The sequence below is a fragment of the Diuraphis noxia genome, unplaced genomic scaffold (assembly GCF_037042655.1).
Source record: "Diuraphis noxia isolate RWA-SAM2 unplaced genomic scaffold, SU_Dnox_SAM2 contig0003, whole genome shotgun sequence".
Lineage (NCBI taxonomy): Eukaryota > Metazoa > Arthropoda > Insecta > Hemiptera > Aphididae > Diuraphis > Diuraphis noxia.
In genome coordinates, this window is record NW_028301713.1 from 78,769,417 (window position 1) to 78,794,397 (window position 24,981).

Consider the following 24,981-nt stretch of genomic DNA (forward strand, 5'->3'; position numbering starts at 1 on the left):
ATTTTAATCTTAATTGGATACGATATCATTTTCTACCGTCTATCATTATTTGTATTAATCAGATTTATTATTATCATGTTTAATATTATTAATTTAATTGTATACTTGTAATTGTCGAACTATAATAGCTGTAGCTGAAAGTTCTAAAAAAAAAAAAAAAAAAAAAAATAGTAATGATATTTAAATAGACACTCACACTCAGCTTTAAACTTTCCTTTTTATATTTACATTCCTATCATCAAACATAGTAGGCAAACGTTTCGAATGTTTCGATCCATCAAAATGAAAGTTTCAAAATCTGTTGGTAAATACCTATCACAACATTACGCTTAAGAGTTTTGAAAAATTGGCACTTCTGCATGACATTAGACAACAGCAATCTTAGATTGATGATATCTTATATTATGTGACTCTCAACTTGTTGATTCATTTGAGCAATAACCCTGACATATACGATTCAAAAATACCATGTTTATTTATATATTGTATTTACACGATTGATTTCTAGACATTTGTCATTTAATAACATAATTAGTATTCCTATTAAATACCAAACACATTTTGTTCTACTCTTGAACGATCTCGGTCTCTCAACTTGAATACATTCCATTATCTCTTACGCCTATCAGTATATATAGGAATATAACAGCACTTATTAAACTTATAAACTGTATTGATTTTGTATCATAATATCAATAGACAAGAGCAACTTTGTTCTCTGTTTCCGCTCTGTAATCATAGACACCACCAACATTATTCTGAAATTTAATTTCTGACTTGAGACGAAATTTTTTGTGCGATCTTATTATATACGTATCGGTTGTCGGCGTCGACTAGATGTATTCAAATATTCCACACGGCGCAATACATGGAAGAAGCTGAACTAACTTTCTTAAATTATATGGTTTGTTACGTAGTCTGCCTTGTATTTGTGTCTTTAAGACGGGTGAAAGTACCAACAAATCTGCTTAAATGAAATAACGTGCACAATATAATCTATCCTTCGGTAGCTCAGTTGGTAGAGCGGTGGACTGTAGTGGCGTTAAATCACAGATATCCATAGGTCGCTGGTTCAAATCCGGCCCGAAGGAATTGTTTTTTATATTTTAAAATCTAAAACACGTTTGATCGTTACTTTTATTGGGGTGATTATTTATTCGTAGTTTATTTAATTACTCAAATATAGCTGTTCAATATCAAGCAAACTATGTTCGTGGTGATTTTAAACGGCGTTCGCTACTCAAAAGTAAGGTACGCGTGAAACCACGTTTTGAAGTCACCAAACTATTTTTTAGTATTTAATTACAAAGTCTTGTTAAAATCCTAAAATATTTGGTCAATAATCAAGAACTATTTGTCAAACCGAGTTTTTCCAATATTCGTAGTTGTAGTGCCCACCGTTGTCTCTGTGCTACACATAATAGATAATATGATCTACCAATTATTGATAATTTTATAAATTAAACCATAGACTTATTATATTTTAACCGTAGACTAACCATTACGAGTTAATTCATAATATCTATTAAAAATATTTTTCTTTGTAGAGTACTTATATTGGAAAATGTAAGTAATTTCCTCAGAGCTATAGATAGGTACCTAATAATATGTGGCTATTATACAATAAAATTGTCGAATTTATACTATCATAAACAGAAAATAATTAAACGAAATAAATACATTTTGTAATATTCACTATAATAATATCATTATGTTATATTTAACTTATGTCATGTCCACAAATTATTACATAATATTTTCTTCAGCCAACAAAGCAGTTGGCAATATTTTATTTTTGAACTCGAATCCCTTACATTGTATTTATAATGTATAATTTACTAATTTACAGACACAATCTGTGATAACAATAAGTTAAATCAGTGGTTTTAATTATGTTGCAGATAGTAAGTTATGCCTAGCAATAATAATCTATATCCTATAACATGGGATGTATTTATTGTATTTGAAATGTAATGTTATTGTTATTTGTGATATAGAATACGTGAATAAGCAAGAACATATCAAATTAATTATAGTAAATTAATCATTTCAAATTCTGAGTGGAGCTGAAAATGTATTGATGTTAGTGGATTTTACAATGATGCATATTTAAAAAAATAATTTATTTGCACCTTTCAGGGATACTAAAAATGATTCAATTTAATACTCTAGCATCTTTACTAATAAAATATATTTAGTTGATATTTTGAGGAGGACAAAAGTAAAATATACTAAGTGGTTTCCAAAAGCGCTGGGAAAAACTATAAAACAAAAAAAAAATAACAGAGAATTTACCTCCTGTAATAATCTGATGGAATAACTAAATAACCTTGCTGAATAAAGTATACAGAGTAATTTTACCAAGTATATGTTCAATCTAATTTTTTCTTTAAAAATTAATTAATTCAAATTACGTTTTTGAATTTTTACCTATCTACTTTCTTTAATTCAAATTCTTAAATCTGTTTGTTCTAGGTATTTAAAAAAGTACCTTGTAATACTACGAACTTGTATTTTCCCTCTCTTTTTAGTGTAGGTACATTATTTATTGGATCTTTTTTTTTAACATAGATGTAGGTATAAAAATTTTAACGAGTAGTTTCTCAGTTACCTATTCAAATATTTATTCTTAAGATAATAGAATTGTGTACATCACATATATTTTTTTACAATATGATACTCAATACTCAATGATAACAGTACAAAAAAAATGTTTTTACAAAAAAATAAAGTTAATATAATATATTGAATCTAGTAAGTACCTATTTTTATACTATAGGACTAATTTTACGAATAATCAATGTTGAGGGTTTAATATTAACCACTAAATTGTTAAAATCACCATAGCTCTCATATCTATCAGGCCAGTTATCACAAAGTTAAAAAAATAACTCAAAAACTACTTGTTCAAAATTTGATTACCTACCTCAAAATGTTCTGAAAAAATTATTTGCTTAATTGTGAAAAATGTGTTTTTCATTATTTAGACAGAAGTTTGTTGCAGGAGACTCATTAGTAAGTACCTACGAAGTACAAAAAAGCTCAATAATTTCAAAATATGGTTTTTAAGTATATTTAAAATTTCTTAAAATCAGATTTTGAATAGGTATTGAATAATATTGAAGAAAAAAATAGGGTGAGTACTGAGGAATATAGTGATAAATTTTGTACAGTATGATCATAATGATAACCATTTACGCACGATTTTAGTGGTGAATCGCGTTCCAGACAATTATCCATCAGAAAGATTACACCCTCACGCCTTTTGTGTGCACTTGAAGACGACGTTACGTTGAGTCGTCGCTACGTATTCGTTTTTATTGTTCAAATGTTTCACTTAATAAGTCGATAGATTATCATTTAATTTTCTCCTTAAAATCCCCTACTCGATTGTTTGAGACACACAGTCGTCACACCACCGCTGTGTCATTCGCTCAACCATTCGTTCTGGAACGTTGGCGATATAAATTTGCAACGGCTGGTCGGGTGACCATTAATTGTCTCGTGCACGTCTCAGCACGCGGTCGGTTGAGCACAGTAGAAAATAAGTAGGTACAAGATTGAAGATAGTGTCTCGTGAAACCGTGTACATGTTGAACGACCGTAATATTCATAAATTATTATTTTCCATAGTATACCCACATGTTTTAATTTTCAACTGAACGACTCAATGCGTGTACAGAACTGCGTTTTATGGTTTTACTTTAATGATTGTATTTTTATCGTTTTTTCTACTGATAACAATCATAACAGATCTTCTGCACACGGATCACGCAGTCGATACAACTTGTCCTGTTCGAATCATGTCACCTGCGGACAGATCACTTACGGCATTCCGCGTAGCTTTGGCCACGTTATTACTCGCCAACGCAGCATACGCGTCAAAAAGAGTAAGATCATAATATATAATATATAAAAGTGTTATTTTTATTGAAATGTCCTTTGAAAAGCCAAAAGTGCGTTTAAATATTCATAACACGGTTGTCATTTCTGGAAAATTTGCCACATCAACACTTTAACTCAGATTTGTACATAAAATCATCAAAACATAGTGGGTGATTTTTATGAATTTTAATATTCTGTTATTGTACACCAACCTTTGAGTTATTTTAAGTGTTAGATAAGGGTATAATATAACTATTTATATTGTACAATCTTATGAATCTTTATTTGAGCTTATTTTATTTAGTTTATTAATTAATTATAATATTTCGAATAATTGGCATTACTATTTTTTTATAAAAATGCAATTTATTTACTAAATGATTATCTAGTGAATATTGATCATTGTTATTATTATAATAATAATAACATACATTTCTTAAATTATCGTTCTGTGGAAACACTGGAAACAGATCAGATATTCCTCATTATACTTATTCGTTATAACTTTGTAATAATAACTATTAACATTTATTTTTGGAGTGTCAGCGGTTTTTTTTTAGTTATTGTTTGAAAATAAAATTTGGACTTCAGTTTTAAAAATTATATTGTTTTAAAATACATAAGGCTATAGAAATAAAACATCTGATAAAAATGACGTATTGTTAAGAGTCGGTCCCACCGTTACTTTTTCATTTGGACTAATTTTTCTGTCCCATTTTTCAAAATATATAATCAGTTATCACAATATATAGAACGATCACATGATAAAAACGAACGTAACATAATACAATAGTAGAATATTTTTCAATTTTTATTGTGTAGATATACGAGTATATTGCTGTTTAAGTATTACATTATATCATTAAAATTTATTATGTAGGTACTTATACAATATATGTTTTCTCGTATGCATTATTTTTATATTTTAATTTTGGTTTTTATCATCAGAATATCAGTTTTAGGCATATTTTTATCTATTTATAAATTATCTATATCAATATAAATATTGAAATACATTAATTAATTAATAAAAAAAAAAAAACTATGAGTGTGTACTCAAACTTTTTTAATAGATTTTAAAGATACCCAGCTTTTCTGAAAATGAACAATTTTGAGCAAAGATTTACTGATGAACTGGTAAGATTTTATTCTTAAGTTTAGGACAAAAAAAAATATTACGATTTTTTTTCATTTATTCTATTCACTCTTATTATTTCATTATAGATTAATTTTTGAGATAATTAATGGATTTAAGAGGTTTTAACAACCAAATGTTTTGTCTTTGTCTTACAAACATACATCATATCAAAAATGCTTATTCAGAAACAAAAGTTTTAGTTTTAAATACTTTAACATTATAGACTAAACTTATCTATTATTAAAATATCAAGGATAAGAAAATACTCAATAGACACATACAGAAGTTCGACCGTAAAGATCAATTCACTCAGCACAAAGTTGGTTCTATTTCTCGTTGTACTAGTTGTAAGACGATATCAATACAAAATAATTTACAATGGCACAATTTTAAAAATTTCAAAATAATTTACTTAAAATGTGACTAAAATAGCTGATTTTTGGATAGAATATAGTTAATTTAATAATTCAAATAATTTTTAGTAAATTCGTTTCCTTTTCGTGATATTCCAATCTGGCTATTTACGTAAGATACCTACAGTAGACTATTATGACTTTTGTGGCTATGAAATAAGCGCCAATCTAATATTGTATACCTGTTGGCTATTATACCAAACATATGACATAAGCACAAAAGGTGTAAAAATTACATATCATTTGCGTCAAAATTAATATTTTATATAAGTAGTTATTTAAAAATTGTTATCTTATAAAAAATGATATTACATTAAAAATGGTCAATAATAAATTTTTAAATTATAATAAACAATAAACATGTTAATCAATATCAATTTAATATATTGGTAGCGGTTTTATAAAAAAATTACAATAATACATTGTTAAAATATAATATACGTGCAAATAAATATAAATTTAATAAATTGGTTAGTTCTAAATTTAATATCTGCTATCTAATGTATTATACTAACCGTGGCACACAGGTACCTAGGATCCTGGCACTTATGTACTATACGATTTTGGTGCTTTTGTACGATACGACTTTTTTTTCTCATCTCATTTTGGAGCTTATATCTTTCACCAGAGTACCAGACTCTAGTATACTTATCACAAGTAGCTATCCTTAACTCTAAAGTATTGGGATTAGGAAATAATCGTCATAAAATGTATTCATTAGAAACAAACTTATTTTAAAATTAAATTAGAATTTTATTTATATTAAATTACTTTTAAACTCTATGTTTTAAATTTGAATGATTTTCTTCTACAGCAAAAGCGTCAGCTATTCCATGAAAACTTATTACCATACTTTGGTGGTAAAATACCCGAGTCTGCGTTCCAGGCAGACCGCTTGGCACTAAATATGTTGAATAAAGAAGGAATATCCGTGCCCGATGGTATTCTGTTTGAAGCTCGGCCAAGAGAATCATTTCATCAAAGTCCACGGAACGATCCAGAACTATCCAACTCAATACTCAAAATGATTCACACTCCAGATGGCAGGTAAACAATAGAACATACAAATACAAATGTAACAACAGGGCCTATACAATACAATATCATTTTCTTAATAAATGTGAAGTATCATGATACCTATGTATATCAATATCTATTCCAGCATCTAATGTCTAATATATATATATATATATATATATATATATAGCATATTTTCCAAAAATTTACAGTTCATCAAAATGAAGTATTGATACTAAAGCTTTAATTGATTTTTTGATGAATTTTGTGTTTTAAGAGAAGAGTAAATGTGTTTTAGAAATTGAGAACTTACTACAATCAATCCTTTATTACCAATTCAACTGTGGTCTGTGTAACACTGTTATCTTATAGGTATATTTTAGTGGCCTTTCAACCCTGATACTCAAGAGAAGAGTTTCTAAAAGCGGTGTCATACCATTTTAAATCGTAATTTCCATATGTGCAACTATTAATATTTATTTATTTGCTAGTTGATATTTAATAAAATTATTTTTAATAAATTAAATATGTATATTTCGTATTAAAAACATATTATTTTCATAACAATTACATAAGGGTTATTAAATATTAAGTATTATAATATTTATCAATGCTACATTAGAAAACATTTTACTTTCCTCGATGCCCAAAAATTATATACATATATTTATACATATCCTATTATATTATCTAGTATTGTAGGCATCTACTAAAATAGTAATTTTTTTATGAATTCAGGATAATCCTGAATCATAATCAGGTGTAGCGTTTCAAGTCAAGTTTTATGTCTTGAAATTAGGTATATTCCTTCAGAAGGAAAGTTCGATGGTAATAACGAAGTGGAGACAACGTATAAGATCCCAATACCCACATACATGCAAAATTATCAACTACCGAAGTTTAGGCCGGTATCAGAAACGTTTCAACTACCAATCCGGCAGGTATACGAAAACGGATTGTCAATCACCAACTTAAGAGGGCGATTAAGAATTCCTTTCAACACTATAACAAAGGTAAATCATATGTAAAATAATGTTCTCTTGTTCTGTATGGTTTTTTTCTAATTATTACTTTCACTTTTCATCGACGCACCTGACTCCATTTTTCATAATTTTTTAATACATGTTTATTAAACATTGCTTAATGTTTTACGATTTCTATTCCAATATTATACTCTTCAAGCTATACTTTTGAGCTATTTGCAAAGCTTTACCTTTTTCATTTATCTTACACTGTGCACAGTGCACACTCTAACTGATTTATAAATATTTGTAAAATATAGACCAAAGCCCAGAATTGACATAATTTAATTTTTCAAAGAATTTACAAATCCATAATGTAAATAAATAATGATATTATATTGAACAAATATCTTATGAATAAACGAACTGTATTAAAAACCTCTACCAAAACATTAACATAATATTAAAAATGTTTTAAACATTAATTTATGATATTTTAAAAATAAATTAAAATATATTTTTTCATTTATTTGTTTTTAGTTGAACTTTTTGATAAATTTTAAATTTGAATACAACTTTGTCTCGTTTTTTTTTTTTATAATTAAAATAATATTATCTATAGAAGGTAAATTATTTAATTCAAAAATATTGATTTATTCGAAACGTATTGTTAACCTACTGTTTATGAATTGTCTATACTTAAAATTTTCTATGAACAATATACCCATCTAAATAAAAAAAAGCTCCTATATAATATATATTTTAGTTATCTTAGTGTTTTTCACCATGCACGCTCAACTCATTGTACGAATGGATGCATTACATTTAATATGAGTACTATTATTAAACCATCATTCTATAATATTATACATTATAATGAGTTTCCCATTTTCAGTTTATTTAAATGAAAATAATTGACTACAAACATTTTAATTTAACTTTAATATATGAACTAAATAAATATATTGTATCTGGCTTGCGTATAAAAATCGAATATTTTGAATTTAGCTACCTATATTAATATTATTTTAAAGTACATATGTGTATAGTCAAGTTCACACTCAATGAAAAATAGGCTTAGACTCATACCCTGAAAATAATTTTGGCCTTTAACATTTTGGTAGTTTTATTAGGTATTGACTTAAAATAATCATATAAAAAAATGATAAAATATAGAACTAAGATCGTGAACAAATGTGATTTCAAATAGTTGTAAATAATTGTATATTGAATGATTCACAAATATTATTGAAACTAACGAAATATGATGGATGACATCATCCATAACAATTATAAAATATCATGAAATACACATTAACCGAAATCACTTCATCCAGAGTACAAAATATAATAATATAGACGATATTCATGTATAATAAATTAATTGCCTAATATTTTTTGATAATCCTTATTCACGTATTGTTGAAAAAATTATTTATTTATTATATAATTACAAGTATTTATAGTGGTTAAAAGCAGATATTTTTATATTTATGAATTTATATTCCTAACCTAATTTTCCGATGCATTTTTATCAAGATAAACATTATTTTATAGTTAGGACGTCCAACTTAGAATAGAAACAAAACATTAACCTAACATACCTATTTTACCATGTAACACATACACACATATATTATAATGCTATAATGATTTGATCAGAGTCATTACTCAATTTCCTATATCATGTGTCAAATTGAACTGTGGAGTACTGAATGGTAAATATTATTGTATGTCTGTAAATAGTTGGAATATCTGTTAATAAAATGGATCAACAAATATTTTCACTTCAATCAACAATCAGCACACGCGTGACAAACTCGTAACCTTCAGTCTTTGGCGTGTCGTTTATAAACTATCTGTCTAATAGAAGACAAGAACAGGCACAAAACATAGCCTGTCATTTTCCAAAAGAGTTTAGGTAACAGTTTATAGATTATAAGCCTATACGTTCGATTTATTTTTCTAGTGCTTTGTGCGCCAATACGTCTCTTGATATAGTTTTATTTTTCCTGCAGAGATTTAAAAAAAAAAAGAAACTATAATAGCTTATAATATAATAAATATATATAATATATAGGTATATATTATTTATATATAAAAATTATAAATGCTATTAAGATAATGGGGTGGGACTGTGAAAGTAATAGGAAATTGCACAATGGCAGTATAAACAGTTACCCAGTATTAATCATTTTATCAATCACACTAAAAAAGTACTGCACGGGGAAATTGAAAAATAATAGTCCTTAAGAGGATGCTACACCCACATGTATTGTCTCCGTCTTACAAGTGCGCGACATACCAAATTTTACACTCAGCAGATCACATTTAGCTCCGTTAGTTTAAAATTTAAAGTGAATTGACCGCTTATACAAATTAAAGGTAACATTATTATGGAGGGCATCTCTAGGCTTTTTATTATATTTTTATTTTAATGTGAGTTATGAATATTTCAAGACATACAAACAATTTACAATTTTAAAATACTCATAGCTCGCTTTAAAATTAAAATATAATAAAAAGCCTATGAGAAGACCTCCATAATAATGTTACTTTTAATTTTTATAAATGGTCAACTCACTCTAAATTTTTAAACTAACGGAACTAAACGTGATCTTCTGAGCGTAAAATTTTCTATGCTACGTACTTGTAAGACAGAGACAACACTTGTGGGTGTAGTGTCTTTTTTAATGAAGAAATAACAACCTGTCTCCAGTATAATATTTTATTCGCTTTTTTTCACCACTGTGGTTCCAAGAATTCCTTGGTATTTCTTTACGCCTTAGACCGACGGTATCTTCAATAAACTAATATCAAATCAATTCAATCATTCTCAGATTTATTCCGCATTTAATAAAAAGATAGAATACGAGTTTTCTAGAAACTGATTAAATAAAATGTTTGATTGGGGTTTGAACTACTGGTCTAAAAAAAAATCGTGAAAATTTTAAAATCTGTAGACATACAAACGGATAATAATTATATTATATATTAAATTATTGAATGCAGTCTGGTAGTCTCATACATTTTAAAATACCTTAATGCAATTCAAAGATATTATTGATACAATGATACCAATTTTAATACAATTTTTATCTTTTTTTTTTTTAAATTATTTTTAAATAGATAGGTAGTTGTAAAAAAGTAATAAATGTTAATGTCAATATTTAACCCCTAAATTTTCTAAATTTTCTCTGTCCAATAAAGGAGAAATTACATTTTTTTTCTAAAAACTAAATCATAGTGAACAACTGAAAAAGTGTTCAAGAAACAGACTCGCATAACTAATTGATTTGTAACTACCTACCTACACATATATATATATTATTGTGTCTAGATTCTAGAGTTGACGACTAGACATATTTACGCATGGCCGCATGGGCACTCTTGAAAACTTAAAAAAGGGACTGAAATGTATAATACCTACCTATATTTGATTTTAGTCTGAACATTATTTTTGATACAATCACATATTTTGTACTTGTATATTATATAACCATTAACCATGTTTCATAAATTATAGATTTTTCCAATATACAATAATGTAAATTCACAATATTATTCAGATGGCTACAAAATCGTTTGATTTATTCATAATCTGTTAAGAATAATGACCGTAATCAACAATACATATTATTACATACCCATTATGGATTATAGCCTTACACATTTGCGATTATGTGGTTTAACTTACATAGTATATTATAGTTTATAGAGATTTCTACAGAATTGTTGTACTGTATTGTATAAATAAAATATTTAACATTTAATAAACAGTATATTTATGTAAAAAAAATACAGTTACACTTTTATTTAAAAAAAACAAATACCATCAAAACTCTTGGATATTCATACAGTTTAATATGATTTAATCTTCATGTGTACCTGGCTTAATTGCGCTTCCTATGCTTAATAGTAATTCAACATTTAATATTTATACAAATATAAATCACATTTTATTATTTATTTCTATCTAACAAGATTATTCTAAATGACTTAACTCTATTATTTGTCTTGCATTATTTTGAAACATTTGATATTGATTTATAGAATTAATATAAAATTTTTTTAAATTATTGTTATAATATATATGAAATGGTAAATAGTTTATTAAAAAAATCGTTAAGTAATGTACTAATGATTCGTATATTTTTTTTATGCAATTTGTGCTATTATATAATTTAATAACTATTATTGTTTAGCATCATTCAAACTAATTCAATTAATTTATCAAATAATCGATACTATCATTTAATAACTACTATTATTGTAAAAATAGTAATAATAATGTATTTATACTAAGCGTTGATTGAAAAATAAACAAATAATCAAACAATACCTAATTAAATTTGTATTTTACATGTGTGTCATATACTCATAAGTCATAATATATTATTTAACTATGTAATTTTTAATACAAAATATATCACAAAATATCATTATTTTATATTAGTTGTATTTATTTTATTAACTTGTACGTTGTGATAAATATAATCACTTCTTAGTTTGAAAATGTTAATAATTTACATTTGGAATTTAAGAAAATTACTGAATTACGAATAGTACTGGAACATACAGATATGCACAACTTTCATCTGTGTATGATCATAGTTGTTAGATTAAACCATTAAACTATTTATCTCCAAGCATTGAGAAAAAGAGAAATATTTAGTCTACAGAGACATTAAATGTGTATTGGTTTAAAACATGGTTTCAGTCATGAAATAATTATACGTTTTTCTGTCTACTAACGAAAATACCTACTAAGTAGTAAATTCATGATGAAGTACAATCGACGAATTATTCTTCCCCCCCCCCCCCCCCCAATGGCCACAACAATAGCAACAAACATTAGTTTTCTAAATTATTTTTTTTAAATGCTACATATATTTTTTTTTTTATTGGTCTTGAAATTTACAAAGAATTTCCGCTTCGACAACTATGGGCCATTAGCATTGTATTAATTTATATAATTAGAAAGAAAGAGAAAAAAAAATTTGTTAATTTTAATATACAAAATAAATATGTAAATTTTTGGACATTTTGTGTCTTATAATTATGTACATGTCAAAATTGTTGTTGTTAACTTATAATAACTTTAATATTTGAGATTGTTTGAAGAAATGTATCGTTTTTGTTTCGTTTTCAGGATTTGGACCTAGACTTTCTCCAATGTCGTGGCTTATGTTTGTGGCTCTGGTTTTTTGGTATTTTCTACATTCTTCGAATATGTGCTTGATGGATAGTGAGGTGCCACATACTTGGCATATAGGTGGGTCGTCTTTTGCCATCAAGTATCCGTGTGTCTTTTTGTGTGACCAATTCTTCTGGCTCGATTTAGTTTTTTTTCATTTGTGATACTTATATTTGGGTTTCTTTTCCATCTTTTCAGTGTTTGTTTAATTTGGTTTAGTTTGTTTGTTTGGGTGTTTCATATGTTTTGCCAAAGGAAGGTTGTGATTTCTTTAATTTGTTTTCTAACATCTGAGTACTGAGCAAAGTTAATGTATTGTGCGTCATTTGAGCGGGAAGCTAGTTTAGCTTGTTTTTCTGCCTTTTAATTGTCATAAATTCCTATGTGCCCAGGTATCCATATAAGGTTATGATATTGTTCTTTCTTTTTGCTTCTTCAAGTCTGTTTTGGATTTGTATTGCTATATCACTAGGATTAAATTTGTTTTTTATACTAATGATCGAGCTTAACGAGTCACTTAGAATAATATATTTTTCATTTTCATTTTTATTTAGATATTTGATTGCCAGTAGTATAGCCACTGCTTCGGCTGTATATATGGAACATGTTGGTGGTAGTTTAAACGAAGTCTGTAGATTATTTTTTACTAAGGCTATTCCGACCCCTTCATTATTTTTGGATGCATCAGTATATATTTCTTGAAAATCAATAAGATTTTCAATCTTTTTAGAACATTTTTATATTGGTGGGGGGGGGGGGGGGGTGTTTTCCTTGTGGAATGTGTTTAGTTCAATGTTAATGTTGTATGTGCTTGTCCAAGGTGGGCTTATTATTTTTTATTTTTTTATTATTTGTGGTATTTTAGAATAGTCATGATTATTGTATAGTTCTAGTGTTCTTTTGTTCTCTGATGTTGGTTTGTTTGCTAATTTGGATAGTCCGGCTGCATATAATAGTGTTAATTCAGTTCTTTTTAGATCTGGAGTTGGTTCTCCTGCTATATTGTAGATGCTTTTGATTGGACTGCTTTTGAAGGCCCCTATAGCCATTCGCATTCCTGTGTTGTAGTTTGAGTCTATGTATTTTGTTAGTGTGTTTGTTACTGACTTATAAAGAATTGAGCTGTACTGTAGTTTTGCTTGGATTGTTGATTTTAGTGTTTCCGATTCGCTACCCCAAGTTGTATATGACAGTAGTTTTAGTATTTTTAGTGCTTTATTAGTGGCTATCTTTAAGGATTTTATGTGCGGTGACCATGTGAGTCTGGAATCGAAGATAACTCATAATATTTTTATGTTTTTTTTGTTGATTATGTTTGTGTTGTACAATTTAATATTTAGTTCACCTATATTTGATTTTCTGGAAAAGATTATGCAATTTGATTTTTCTATTGAGAAGCTGAAACCGGTTTTTGCTGACCATTTTTCTAAGTACTATATTGTTTCTTGTAATTGATTTTGTACTGTATTTATGTTTTTGCTTCTACATGAGAAGTTGGCATCATCAGCAAATATGTTGGCTTTTATTGGAAAATTACAGTGTTTATCGATTTTATTGATTGCCACTAGAAATAGTGAAACAGATACCTTGTGGTACTCCATTTTCTTGTGTAAAGTTGTCAGAAAGTTGATTTGATATTTTTACTTGGAAATATCTATTTGTTAGAAAGTTTGTAATAAAATTTAGCATATTGCCGGTGCATATAATTTTATTGAGTTTTAATAAAATATAGTGTCTCCATGTAACGTCATAGGCTTTTGATATGTCTACACTGAGTAAGCCTAGTATTTGTTTATTTCGGATTGCTTGTTCAGCTTCATCTTTTATTTTAGTGAGGCTGTCGTAAGTGGACCGGTTTTTTCTGAAACCACTTTGGTTCGGAGTTAAGTAGTTAATTTTTTCAAGAAACCAATTTAATCTGAAGTTTACAATTTTTTCCAGTATCTTACACATTGTATTTAGCAAAGTTATTGGCCGATATCCATCTGTACTGAATCTGCTTTTTCCTGGTTTGTTAATAGGAGTATCTATTCCTTTTTCCACATATATTTATAACTTATAACTATGTTCTATAGACAATACAAATTATTGATATGTTTAAAATAATAAATAAATTAGTTTATATGACAACATTTTTTTATTTTTCTGTAATTCAAAACCGAAAATAAAACTATAGATACTTATAGTTTATCATATAGTTTTAAAAATATTTCATCTCTTTATGAGCTATTTGTATACATTTCACATTTTGACATTTTATAGTTTCTATAAAATATTCGTAAAAAATTATTAGAACAAGTTTCCTTATAAGTAATTCAAAGTAAAAACAAAAATAAAGATAAATTAATAAAATTATTTTTTAATTTACATTTTAAATTCACATTTAGATATAACTAGATACAGATATCAGTTGTTTTTTCCGTAATTCAAACATTTATTTTTTAAGAATTTAAAACATTTACGTACCTGATACCTATAATATATATCATATTTTATAAACACAGTGACAAAAATAAACATTAAAAATAATTTTATGCTATTTCTTACAAAATGTATAGCATAAAATTGTTCTCAACGGTTCTCCAATAAGACGGTACTGACTCAAAAATCAATAAAAAGGACAAAGAAGAGTGATTATCTACTTTCCACTTTTTAATTCTTATTTTCTTATTATATCAGTAATTTAATATTTGAGAAAAACATATATCATATATATACACTGTATAGCTATAATTTTTAAGACTTGATACGCATATAAAAAGCAGAAACCCAATCAGTGACCCTCTCCAAAATGCTTTAAAATATCAGTTTTTGTGGACTGTGAAAGTATTAATTAGGTTAGACGTAACAATTTATTAAAATTGTAATTTATCTGATAGTTTCTACATAAGTCCAAAATATTATGTAAGTATGTGACGTTACCACACCAAACTATAATATTCGAAATTGTCATCTCTCCCCCCTCCTGAAATGTTATCCTGGCTATACCACTGAACTCAATGGTGACACTTTATGGCTTATACATATAGGTATCTTACATTTATCACTTAGTATAGATTTTTGCCAAAATAAGGGTTTAATTATAACTAACATTTTTGCACAGATTTTTCTTAAATCTTTTAAGAAGATCACATAACAAAATAGTGTTTGAACCAAGAGTGAATATTAAGAAGTTATATTGGCTCAATAAGTTAGAGTGACAAATCTGTACAATATGTTGGCTATTAATTTCAATGATAAAACATTTATTTGATAGAGTTCGAGGTTAAACCATGTTATAAATTTATAATAATAATTGTTATAAATAAAATCACTTATTCATAAATTATATTTTAAATTTATCTAATTTAATTGAATAATAGATGAATATTGTATAAAATATTTTTCTGTAAACTACTTAATAGGATGATCTCTCTTTCACATTAGCTACATTAGAGTTTAATTGAATCAATCGAAAGTAGCAGAATTATTTTAAAATTCAAAAAAATGATATTTATATTTATATTTATATTATATATGAATTTTAATTTCGAATTAGAATAAATAGAATAAGGGGAAGCTGAGAGCAAAATTTTAATCCCAACCGCCACAAAATGTAATTCTAGAATGCAATTTGCAATCGATTTTTTTCATTAGTTGAAATAAGGTAGGTACTAACTTAACTATACATATTTAAAATACTACCAAAAATACAATTTTCGACTTTCAAATTGATACTCATAAAGCAAATATCTGGTTGAACATCAAAGAACCACGTAGCTGATGGATCATCAGGTGTCTCGTTTATCTGGTTGAGCAGGAAAATAATATTGGAATATCATTGTTTCACTTTATAGCAGTCACTTAATATTATGACATTCTGTTTTTATTTCTCGTTTCTATACAAAACGTTTTGTCATATTCTTATGCATAATTACAGGATGTTACGAACAGCTGTATCAAATTCGACACAGTTCTATATAATTATGCACCACTCGAAACAAACTAATTTATTTGAGAAAATGCAATGCCTTATAAAATGTATCAATTGTAATAACTATACATTTCAGTATTTCACTGACGATCACTCATTGCACTTTTGCAAACAAAAATGTTTTTGTTAAGAATGTGGATAACAAATCAAAATAATTTTTAAAATAAATTGAAATAAGTTTTTATATTATTTTATTAACCATTATTATTGTATTTATTCCAAATGTTGAATAAAATGAAACAAAAACAGTGGAAAAATTAAGTTTTTTTTACCTAAAATGCTGATAATAGCCTTGCAAATAGAATACCAAATTCAAAACAAATTATTCTTACAGGCTACAGCGAATTAAACATATGGAATATACATAAGAATTTTTTTATGTGTGTATTTTATAAAATTAATCAAAGTCATGAAAATTTGCAAATCTATATTGAGCTTATTAAGTACAAAACGTTCCTCGAAACTTATTCATTCATAAATCTCAATACATCAAAAATTTAAATGCATTATTTTCAACACACAATACAATTTTCAACATACTTAGAATGTCTTAGCCATACATAATTTATACCATCGACCTATTTCACGGTTTCACAGAGTGATGGTATTTAATTAAAAATTAATGATATCTAGTAGAATAATTACACTATTATAATTACTATAATATAATATATTATGTGATTGATTTAAGGCGAAAATTAGTTCAACCTAAAACTTGGCAAATTGAAAAATAAATGTCTAATGAAAAATTAGCAACACTCGACTAATAATCTATGAGAATCTTAATAAACCAATAACTACAATAAAATGCAAAAAAAAATCGAACCTAAATAAGTCCAAACGTTTCAAAATAATTATAACGCTCAGGAAACTATTAAATCCCCGACTCTAGTTACGTTTAAAACATCAATACACATTCTGACCTAAAATTAAAATTAATATCAGTCCACGAAAAATCTAAAATATATTACCAACACTTTCAAACCATTTTACCACCCAACAGTAACATATTATGCTAATAATATAAAATCTCCTTCAATACCTGGAAACCCACTAAGTCATCTTAAACTAAAATGGCTTTCATAACCATCCCTATAGGGATTAAATATATTTAAATCAGACTCGGTTTTCTATTAAAGTTAACCGTTAGTGTCATTATGTTTATTATTTTGACTGCTTATATCAAAATCCACCCCAAAGATATTATGTATTTTATTAACGTGTTTAATTAATATATTAATATATTATGTATATCATACACTTCTGTCTTTAACACTCATACTATTATTGTGCCCCTTATTAGGGATATAACGTATATTAGTCATAAATAAAACTAATAGGTAACAATATAAATTGATTGGCTGTCAGGCGGTCTCCGCTCAGAACTATTTTCCATAGTGTACAATGATTTATTATTAAATTCAAATAACACGTCCATTGACGTAATACATTCGAAAGCTACTATACAGCAGAGTAAGTTTGAACCCCCGATTTTGATCATTTTTTCGTTATAAATTCTCATATTGAATATCCACTCCTATTTGGATGACAATACACAAATCGATTAGGTACAAATGTAATTTAGTAATAAATAATGTGGTGAATAAATGCCACACCTGCATGTGTACAAACGTACTGTAGTATATCACATTTTTTTTTTTTCAGAAATTCCAATTGTACCTATATGAAATAATAAGTTTTTATATTAGAGTAAATCGACCTATTATCAATCTGGAATAGATAAGCACATAATCTGTGGATCATAGATAATTTAATTAAGAGTACTTTTTTATTGAGAATTTTTAAATTATAATATTTTACACAGTTATTCATAACTTTCTTAAAAATTAATTTACCGTAAAATTCCATGTGATCAATTATCTCTATTATTTAAGCTTATTACACACACTTGGATCCTTTGAACACAAATTTTTATATATGTTGTGCGTTTGCATAATGGAAATAACAAATTCAGGGAGGTGTTCTCTTAACAGTAAATGTCAAATTGACACTGTCAAGGTAGATTTTTTTATATATAAATATCGAAAGAACCTAAATCAACATCCGGATTTCGAAATTTCGGATTTTGTCTGATATGTAGTTTTCAATTTGAAAAACGTTGAAGGCACATAATTAACTACGTTTGTGTACGTTTAATTAACTACACTATGTGCGTTTCAGCTTCAAATATTCGAATATGTGATCGAACTGCAACAAATCTTGATCAAAGATGTTGTATAATAATCTTAAGATGGACTACGATACCTAAGCTAACTTAATATATTATTAAATATATTGTTACCTATACATACTATATAACATAATATTATGAATTATTAAAATTTCCTTTTTTTTTTTTTGTATATTATTATTTTATTATACAATCTGTAAATATAATATTTAACAATAAGTATAAGTGCTGTAAGGATAGAAATATTATAAGAATAAAATAAAATAAAATAAGAGGGACTGATGACTTGAGTGAAGAATTCATCCAGTGATGGAACTTCTTGAAGTTGTGAAAATTTCCTGCAAGAAAATTTATTTTAGAATACTATATGGTTCATAATACAATATGGTTTACATATTATTTATAATACAAAATATATATTGTTTATTTGTAAATAACTTATAATAAACAAACAAATATCTGAAATAAACAAAGATAATATAATAAAGTAATAAGTAGTAATTGTAGAAAATACCTATTAATACATTATATTAAGTAGAAAGTATTATCAATATCATATACTTTACAGTTAATAAATTTAATTTAAATTTATTCTAGGGTTGGAATTTTCGAGATGCCTACGATACGTCCAATAACGCCAATAAAATCATGAATTTCCAACAAAATTACAACTCCATGCCCCTGACGAGTTTAGCCTGTGGTATACCTGGGAGAATATATCCAGATCCAGAAACTCAGTGTCAGGTAAAATTTTGACTTAGTGTCGGTAAAATATTTCTATTATTTTCAGATATTTTTAAAAATTACCGTTGATTATAAGATTATTATAGTTAGTTGTATCAAATTTAAAATAACACGAATTCATTTTATTTCCTTCAATTTGTACACATCAAAAATTATGGAGAAATAATAAAAAAATCTCTTTGCTTTATAATAAGTTTGGAGTGTAGATCGAACAGATAACTTTAATGATTATGTGTTAATTTTTAATTCGATAATCAATCGTTGGACATTAAAAATGATTTTATGTGGAAATGAGGTGGGATTCAAACTATGTATTTTTATTTGTTAATATTACAATTTTATATTGATAAATGATAATAAAAAATATTCAGAACGCATCTTTCAACAAGATAAGCTAATTTCAGTAGCACAATAATCGCAGGATAGATGAGGTGCCAATGAGGTTAGGTGGCTTACCCGCGGTGCATCTCAAATATTGAATTATTCATCTAACGTATACCCGCCTATCTATTTACTGCCACGTTATGACCTTGATAAAATATTGCTAAAAGAACGATATATTTTATTGTTATTCGCTAATTTAAGTTTAAAATTGAACAAAATTATAAGATTTAAATTTATTGAGTTTAAAGTATAATTCCAAAATCAACTTTTGAGTCATCCTGAATGAGATCGTCTACCTACTAATATTATTTTATAAATTATATTCATCTAGGTTGGTTGATATGAAATAGATTTTGAATTAACGTATAATAAGTAAAAGTTATAAATTAATTTTCGCACACAATTGTAATTAATTATTGATTAATATTTTATTATAATTTTTTTTTTTTTTTGGAATATTGAAAACGATAGGTACCTAACCTAAATTAGGTGATATTGATCATAATTTTATTAATATTTATTTACAATTATTCATCATATCATATATATCATATATTTTTTTCTGTTCCACGATTCACAGCTGGTAAGGCACTTATTATAGAACATTTTGAAACGTTTTTCACAGTAATCTTGCAATTCATCGGACAATTTAAGGTGTCATTGGTCACGCATGTTATTGTTCGAAAAAAAAACTACAGTGACGATGGCTTTTGAGAATTTTGAGAATTTTGAGAATTTTGAGAATATGAGCTGTTTAGCTAAAGCCTGTAGTAGCACCATGAAGCAATGTAAACATTTTTAATCCACATTAAATATTTCTGTAGTACGTGCTTTTAGCCAGAGTTTCTATCTTACGGTTGTGTATTAGGTACCTATTGTGTGGGTGGTAGTGTTTAGAGATATATGTGGAAATTCGTTCGTAATTCACCAACACACAACAAAATACTCTGTTTCGACATGAATAAATTAAACTGTAACCAGAAGAATTCTCGATAATATGGTAGGTACGCTGTATTATTAATAAATTAACAACACTCGAATCTAGAAATGATACAATTCAATGCCTGTACACTGCGTACCTATTACACGCAATTAGGATTGTTAGGAAAGCAATAGAGAATACTGAAAAATTCGATTATACAATTATTTTGCTGTAAATTAACATTATATACGTACAACTGAAAAAAATTAAGAAACTAAAAACTGCATCTATTTAGATTATAGATCTGATCTGATGGGATAAGTACTTTAGTCTCGTGATCGGGAAGTTTGGTCCCTCCGATATTCATAAATGTTGAAGAACACAAAACCCACCTGATCCATAGCTTCTTCAAATCCAGTGTAATTGACACAAAAATTTAAATATTAAGCTAAATCTACGCATATCAATTATAATATTAATGTATAATAGTGTATCACTTAATCTGCAATCATGTAACATACAATCATAACTAATGTATCCATTAATAATATTGTATCTACAGACATAGACTAATGACCTAGCTGTTGAAGCTTTATTCTTAATTACAATAATAATAAAAAAAAAGCATAATATTATTTTGTTAGCCAATGGGTGGATTATTTAATTTATCCAGTATTAATAATTAATAATTTGTAAAGGTACAAACGTACACAATTGTGCATCAAATAAATATTTTGTATCAAAGTATATTTATTTTAATGGTTTTGTATGCAATCTAAAACGCACGAGCGTCATTAATGGATGTGTGCGCGACGGTTTTCTTTTGAAATAATGGTTAAAAATGAATAAATGAATCAAAATAAATTGCACTCCTATTTTTCATCATTATAATAGATACGAACGAGTAACATTGTTTGTGTAAATACAATGAATTCAACATTATTTGAATCGTTGGATGCTTTTGTTTTTCACTATCGTAATATAATGCTTCGATCACGACCTTTTTTTATTTAACACTAAGCCCAGTTATTATAAAGCATTATAAAATAACATTTCTCGCCCATATTCGCCGCTATTCAATAGCCATTGACAGTTATCATAAATGCGTTTACCAACTCCTGCCCAACGAACACACAATGACCAACGTTGCGCAATTATTATTATTTTTTTTTTTGTCTGTACGAGAGAAATCGACAGTAAGTTCACAGGTTTACCTCAGATTGACGGAGAAATCGTGACCCTAGATGTATTTTAACAACCTTTTTGACTCATTGGTAACCCAAGTAATCCGTGCAGCACTCCTATGCTCTTTTATCAACAGCTAGCACGACTTCAGTTGTGTTAATTTCGTATTTGGAGTGATAAATGGAATTTTATCTTACCAGTGTCCATCCCTATCTGTTCAAATGTAATTTAATCTGTTCTATAATAATAATACATGTATAATTAAGATACATTGCAGGAGACCGGAAAAAATTAGAATTATTAATGGCTATAGAACAGTGAATGTTAATTTGAAAGTCAATATTTTTATGCCGTTCTTGAATCCAGTTTTACATGAAACTTCATTCATATATCCAATAAAAGAGAACAAAAGTTAATTTTTAAAGGTTAACAATAATTATACTCTATGGTTTTTTAAATAAATACTAACTACAATTTGTCAATTGCCGAGCGTATTAACTAAATAATACGTGCATCTGCATAATTTAACAATAATGTCAATTCAACTATTAGTGCCATTCAAAACCTTAGTATGACAATATTATATTTAATAAAAATTTTAAGAAATAAAATAAATTATCATGTGAATTAAGGTGCATCTTGTTTGAAAACGTTGTATTTTAAAAATATGACGAATCGATCTAATGGTTTTTGTAAAACGAACGCTATGCAGCGTCCAGCACAACATTTGAAAAAATGACAATTTCATTTTTTATGGTATAGCACAGTAACATATTTATGATATACATATATATATATATGAAATAATATATGTTCGATGTAGATTTTTACATCCTTTGTTTTGAAGTTGCATACTTTTCGCAGTAGGAAAAACATTCCATGTAAGAATTGCTGGTTACACCTTGATCCACAGAATCCCATACATATTATAATACACAATAAATATACTATACCTACCTAAACATAAAAACTTTTATGTGTACTAGAGTCATGTTGAGGTTTATAATATACGTAAGTATGATTAAGTTGTACAAAACGGTGGGTGTGTCTTTATAGTTTTTACATCGTAGTCTCGATCAGCACATCATTCTAAATCTAAAAGAAAAACTGTGAAATACTGGAATTCGATGATTCACGCTTGTATAAGCAATGTAGAGAGAAGAAAGTAGAGACAATACTATTCTATGATATCAGATCAATGGAAATGTGATGAATAAACATAATAATATAATTATTATAATTATTCATAATTTTTTTTTTTTTTTGATGACTCATTTCACTGCACATATATACTGCATAATGCCATTGCAGTACATATATATTACTATGTCAATGATAATATACTCAATATTTGTGTTAACATATTTAATTCAATAAATTATATATAAAAAACTACTGACTAAATGGTAAAATGTAAAATTATACTAAAATTTAATTTTCTCAGATATATTATCATTATTGTTTGCTAAGTAAAATTATTGATATATAATTGTAACTTGCAACTTGAAGTATTGAACTTTGTATAATTTTTGACTGTATAATATTCTATACGTTATTACTAGAGGTCGGATTTATATTCTCTTAAAATCCTTAAAATATGATGTTTTTATGTCGCATAAATTAGGCAATATATTCTCTTAATATTCTTTTAAAATACCAGATATATGATGTTTTATGTCCTTAAATATTCTTTTAATATTAAAAAAAAATTCAGTTTAAATTTATTTTAGCTAACGAAATAACCTACGTGCTATCGCAATTGGATTAATTTTTATTAAAATCCAGAAATTACTTATTTATAAACAGAATTATTTAGTGAACATTATACCTATCAAAGTGCTGATATATACGTGAAATATATTCATTATATGCCGATATTACAAAAATATTCTCTAACGTGTTAAATATTCTCTAACCCATAAAATATGCTTTTTTATGCAGAATAAATTTTTTCCTATGAGTTCTGTGTTTCATGAATTGTAAAGATTTCTCACTCCCACTTAACTGCATAGACTAGAAATAAATATGTAAAATCATAAAAATCCGACCTCTAGTTATTACATTACAATGTATATTCAAGGTTTTAACTAGTTTATTTTTCATTTTTTCACCTACAGCAATTGGCGCAATTCATATATTTTACCTAGGTACTAATATATTTTATATATTTCAGGCTTTTCACTTATGTCATTACAATGGATTCAAAGAAACATTTATCTGTCCAAAAGGAACCAGATATGATCCAATGGTACAGGAATGTAGATTTTGGTACACGACGCACTGTTTAAATGCACGAAGACCAATTAATTAGGTCAATTCATGTAAATAACAATTGCAAAACATCTAGTTGGGGGATCAAAAGTTAAAAATTCTCAATATTTTACTAAATAATTGAGATAGACAAACTAAAAATTAAGGAAAAAACGGGAATTTTTACGCACAATCAGTTTTTGACAAAATCGATTTTGATTTGTGATTTAAAACAAATGACCATAGATACATGCAATTTTCACCGAATGTTTATATAAATATTTTCTATCCACCATACAATTTTAAAACAATTTTAACTTAAAATGATTTATTTATAGGCATATACAATTTTCAATCATTATTAGTTTCCTTTAAATTAATATCGATAATAATTTATTTGTTTGGTAGAAAATCTTGAAAATTTAATACAAGGCTCCCGACATATTTTCACAATAGAAGTTGAAAAATAAAATAAATTCATAGTCACAATTTTTTTTTATAAGCATTAAAGTTTGAATTTTAACAAAATACGTAAAAATCACAAAAATTCGCAAAATATTTTAATCTAGAAATGTATAAAACATTTTCTTTTTAAATCTAAGATTTGATAATTTAATACAAGTTTTCAATTTTTATCACAAAAAAAATGTCCTCCAGAAATTTAAATTTTTACAACAGTGGATTTTCACTACATTTATCATTTAGTGATTTTCTTCTTAA

General features: G+C 26.8%; 1 protein-coding gene, 1 non-coding gene and 1 pseudogene across 2 annotated transcripts; 2 read left to right on the plus strand and 1 right to left on the minus strand.

Moving 5' to 3' along the window:
* The first annotated feature begins 1,000 nt into the window (after positions 1 to 1,000).
* On the plus strand, positions 1,001 to 1,091 carry TRNAY-GUA (transfer RNA tyrosine (anticodon GUA)). The gene is given in 2 exon segments: positions 1,001 to 1,037; positions 1,056 to 1,091. It is a non-coding gene; the product is annotated as a tRNA-Tyr (tRNA).
* Positions 1,092 to 3,515: 2,424 nt separating this feature from the next.
* LOC107168212 (uncharacterized) lies at positions 3,516 to 24,616 on the plus strand. Its single transcript, XM_089224467.1, has 5 exons — positions 3,516 to 3,890; positions 6,251 to 6,483; positions 7,253 to 7,466; positions 19,374 to 19,520; positions 24,185 to 24,616. Exons 1-5 carry the CDS (start codon positions 3,708 to 3,710, stop codon positions 24,320 to 24,322), a joined length of 915 nt encoding a protein of 304 aa, XP_089080593.1. The 5' UTR covers positions 3,516 to 3,707; the 3' UTR covers positions 24,323 to 24,616.
* Positions 12,506 to 14,034, minus strand: LOC149057805 (uncharacterized; annotated as a pseudogene).
* Positions 24,617 to 24,981: the final 365 nt, after the last annotated feature.

What these genes read in the sequence shown, in the direction of transcription:
- LOC107168212 (XM_089224467.1), top strand. Translation starts at nt 3,708, where the DNA reads ATGATTGTATTTTTATCGTTTTTTCTACTGATAACAATCATAACAGAT. An exon ending in ATTCACACTCCAGATGGCAG is followed by an intron (nt 6,484 to 7,252) that starts GTAAACAATAGA and finishes TCTTGAAATTAG; the next exon opens with GTATATTCCTTCAGAAGGAA. An exon ending in CTTTCAACACTATAACAAAG is followed by an intron (nt 7,467 to 19,373) that starts GTAAATCATATG and finishes AATTTATTCTAG; the next exon opens with GGTTGGAATTTTCGAGATGC.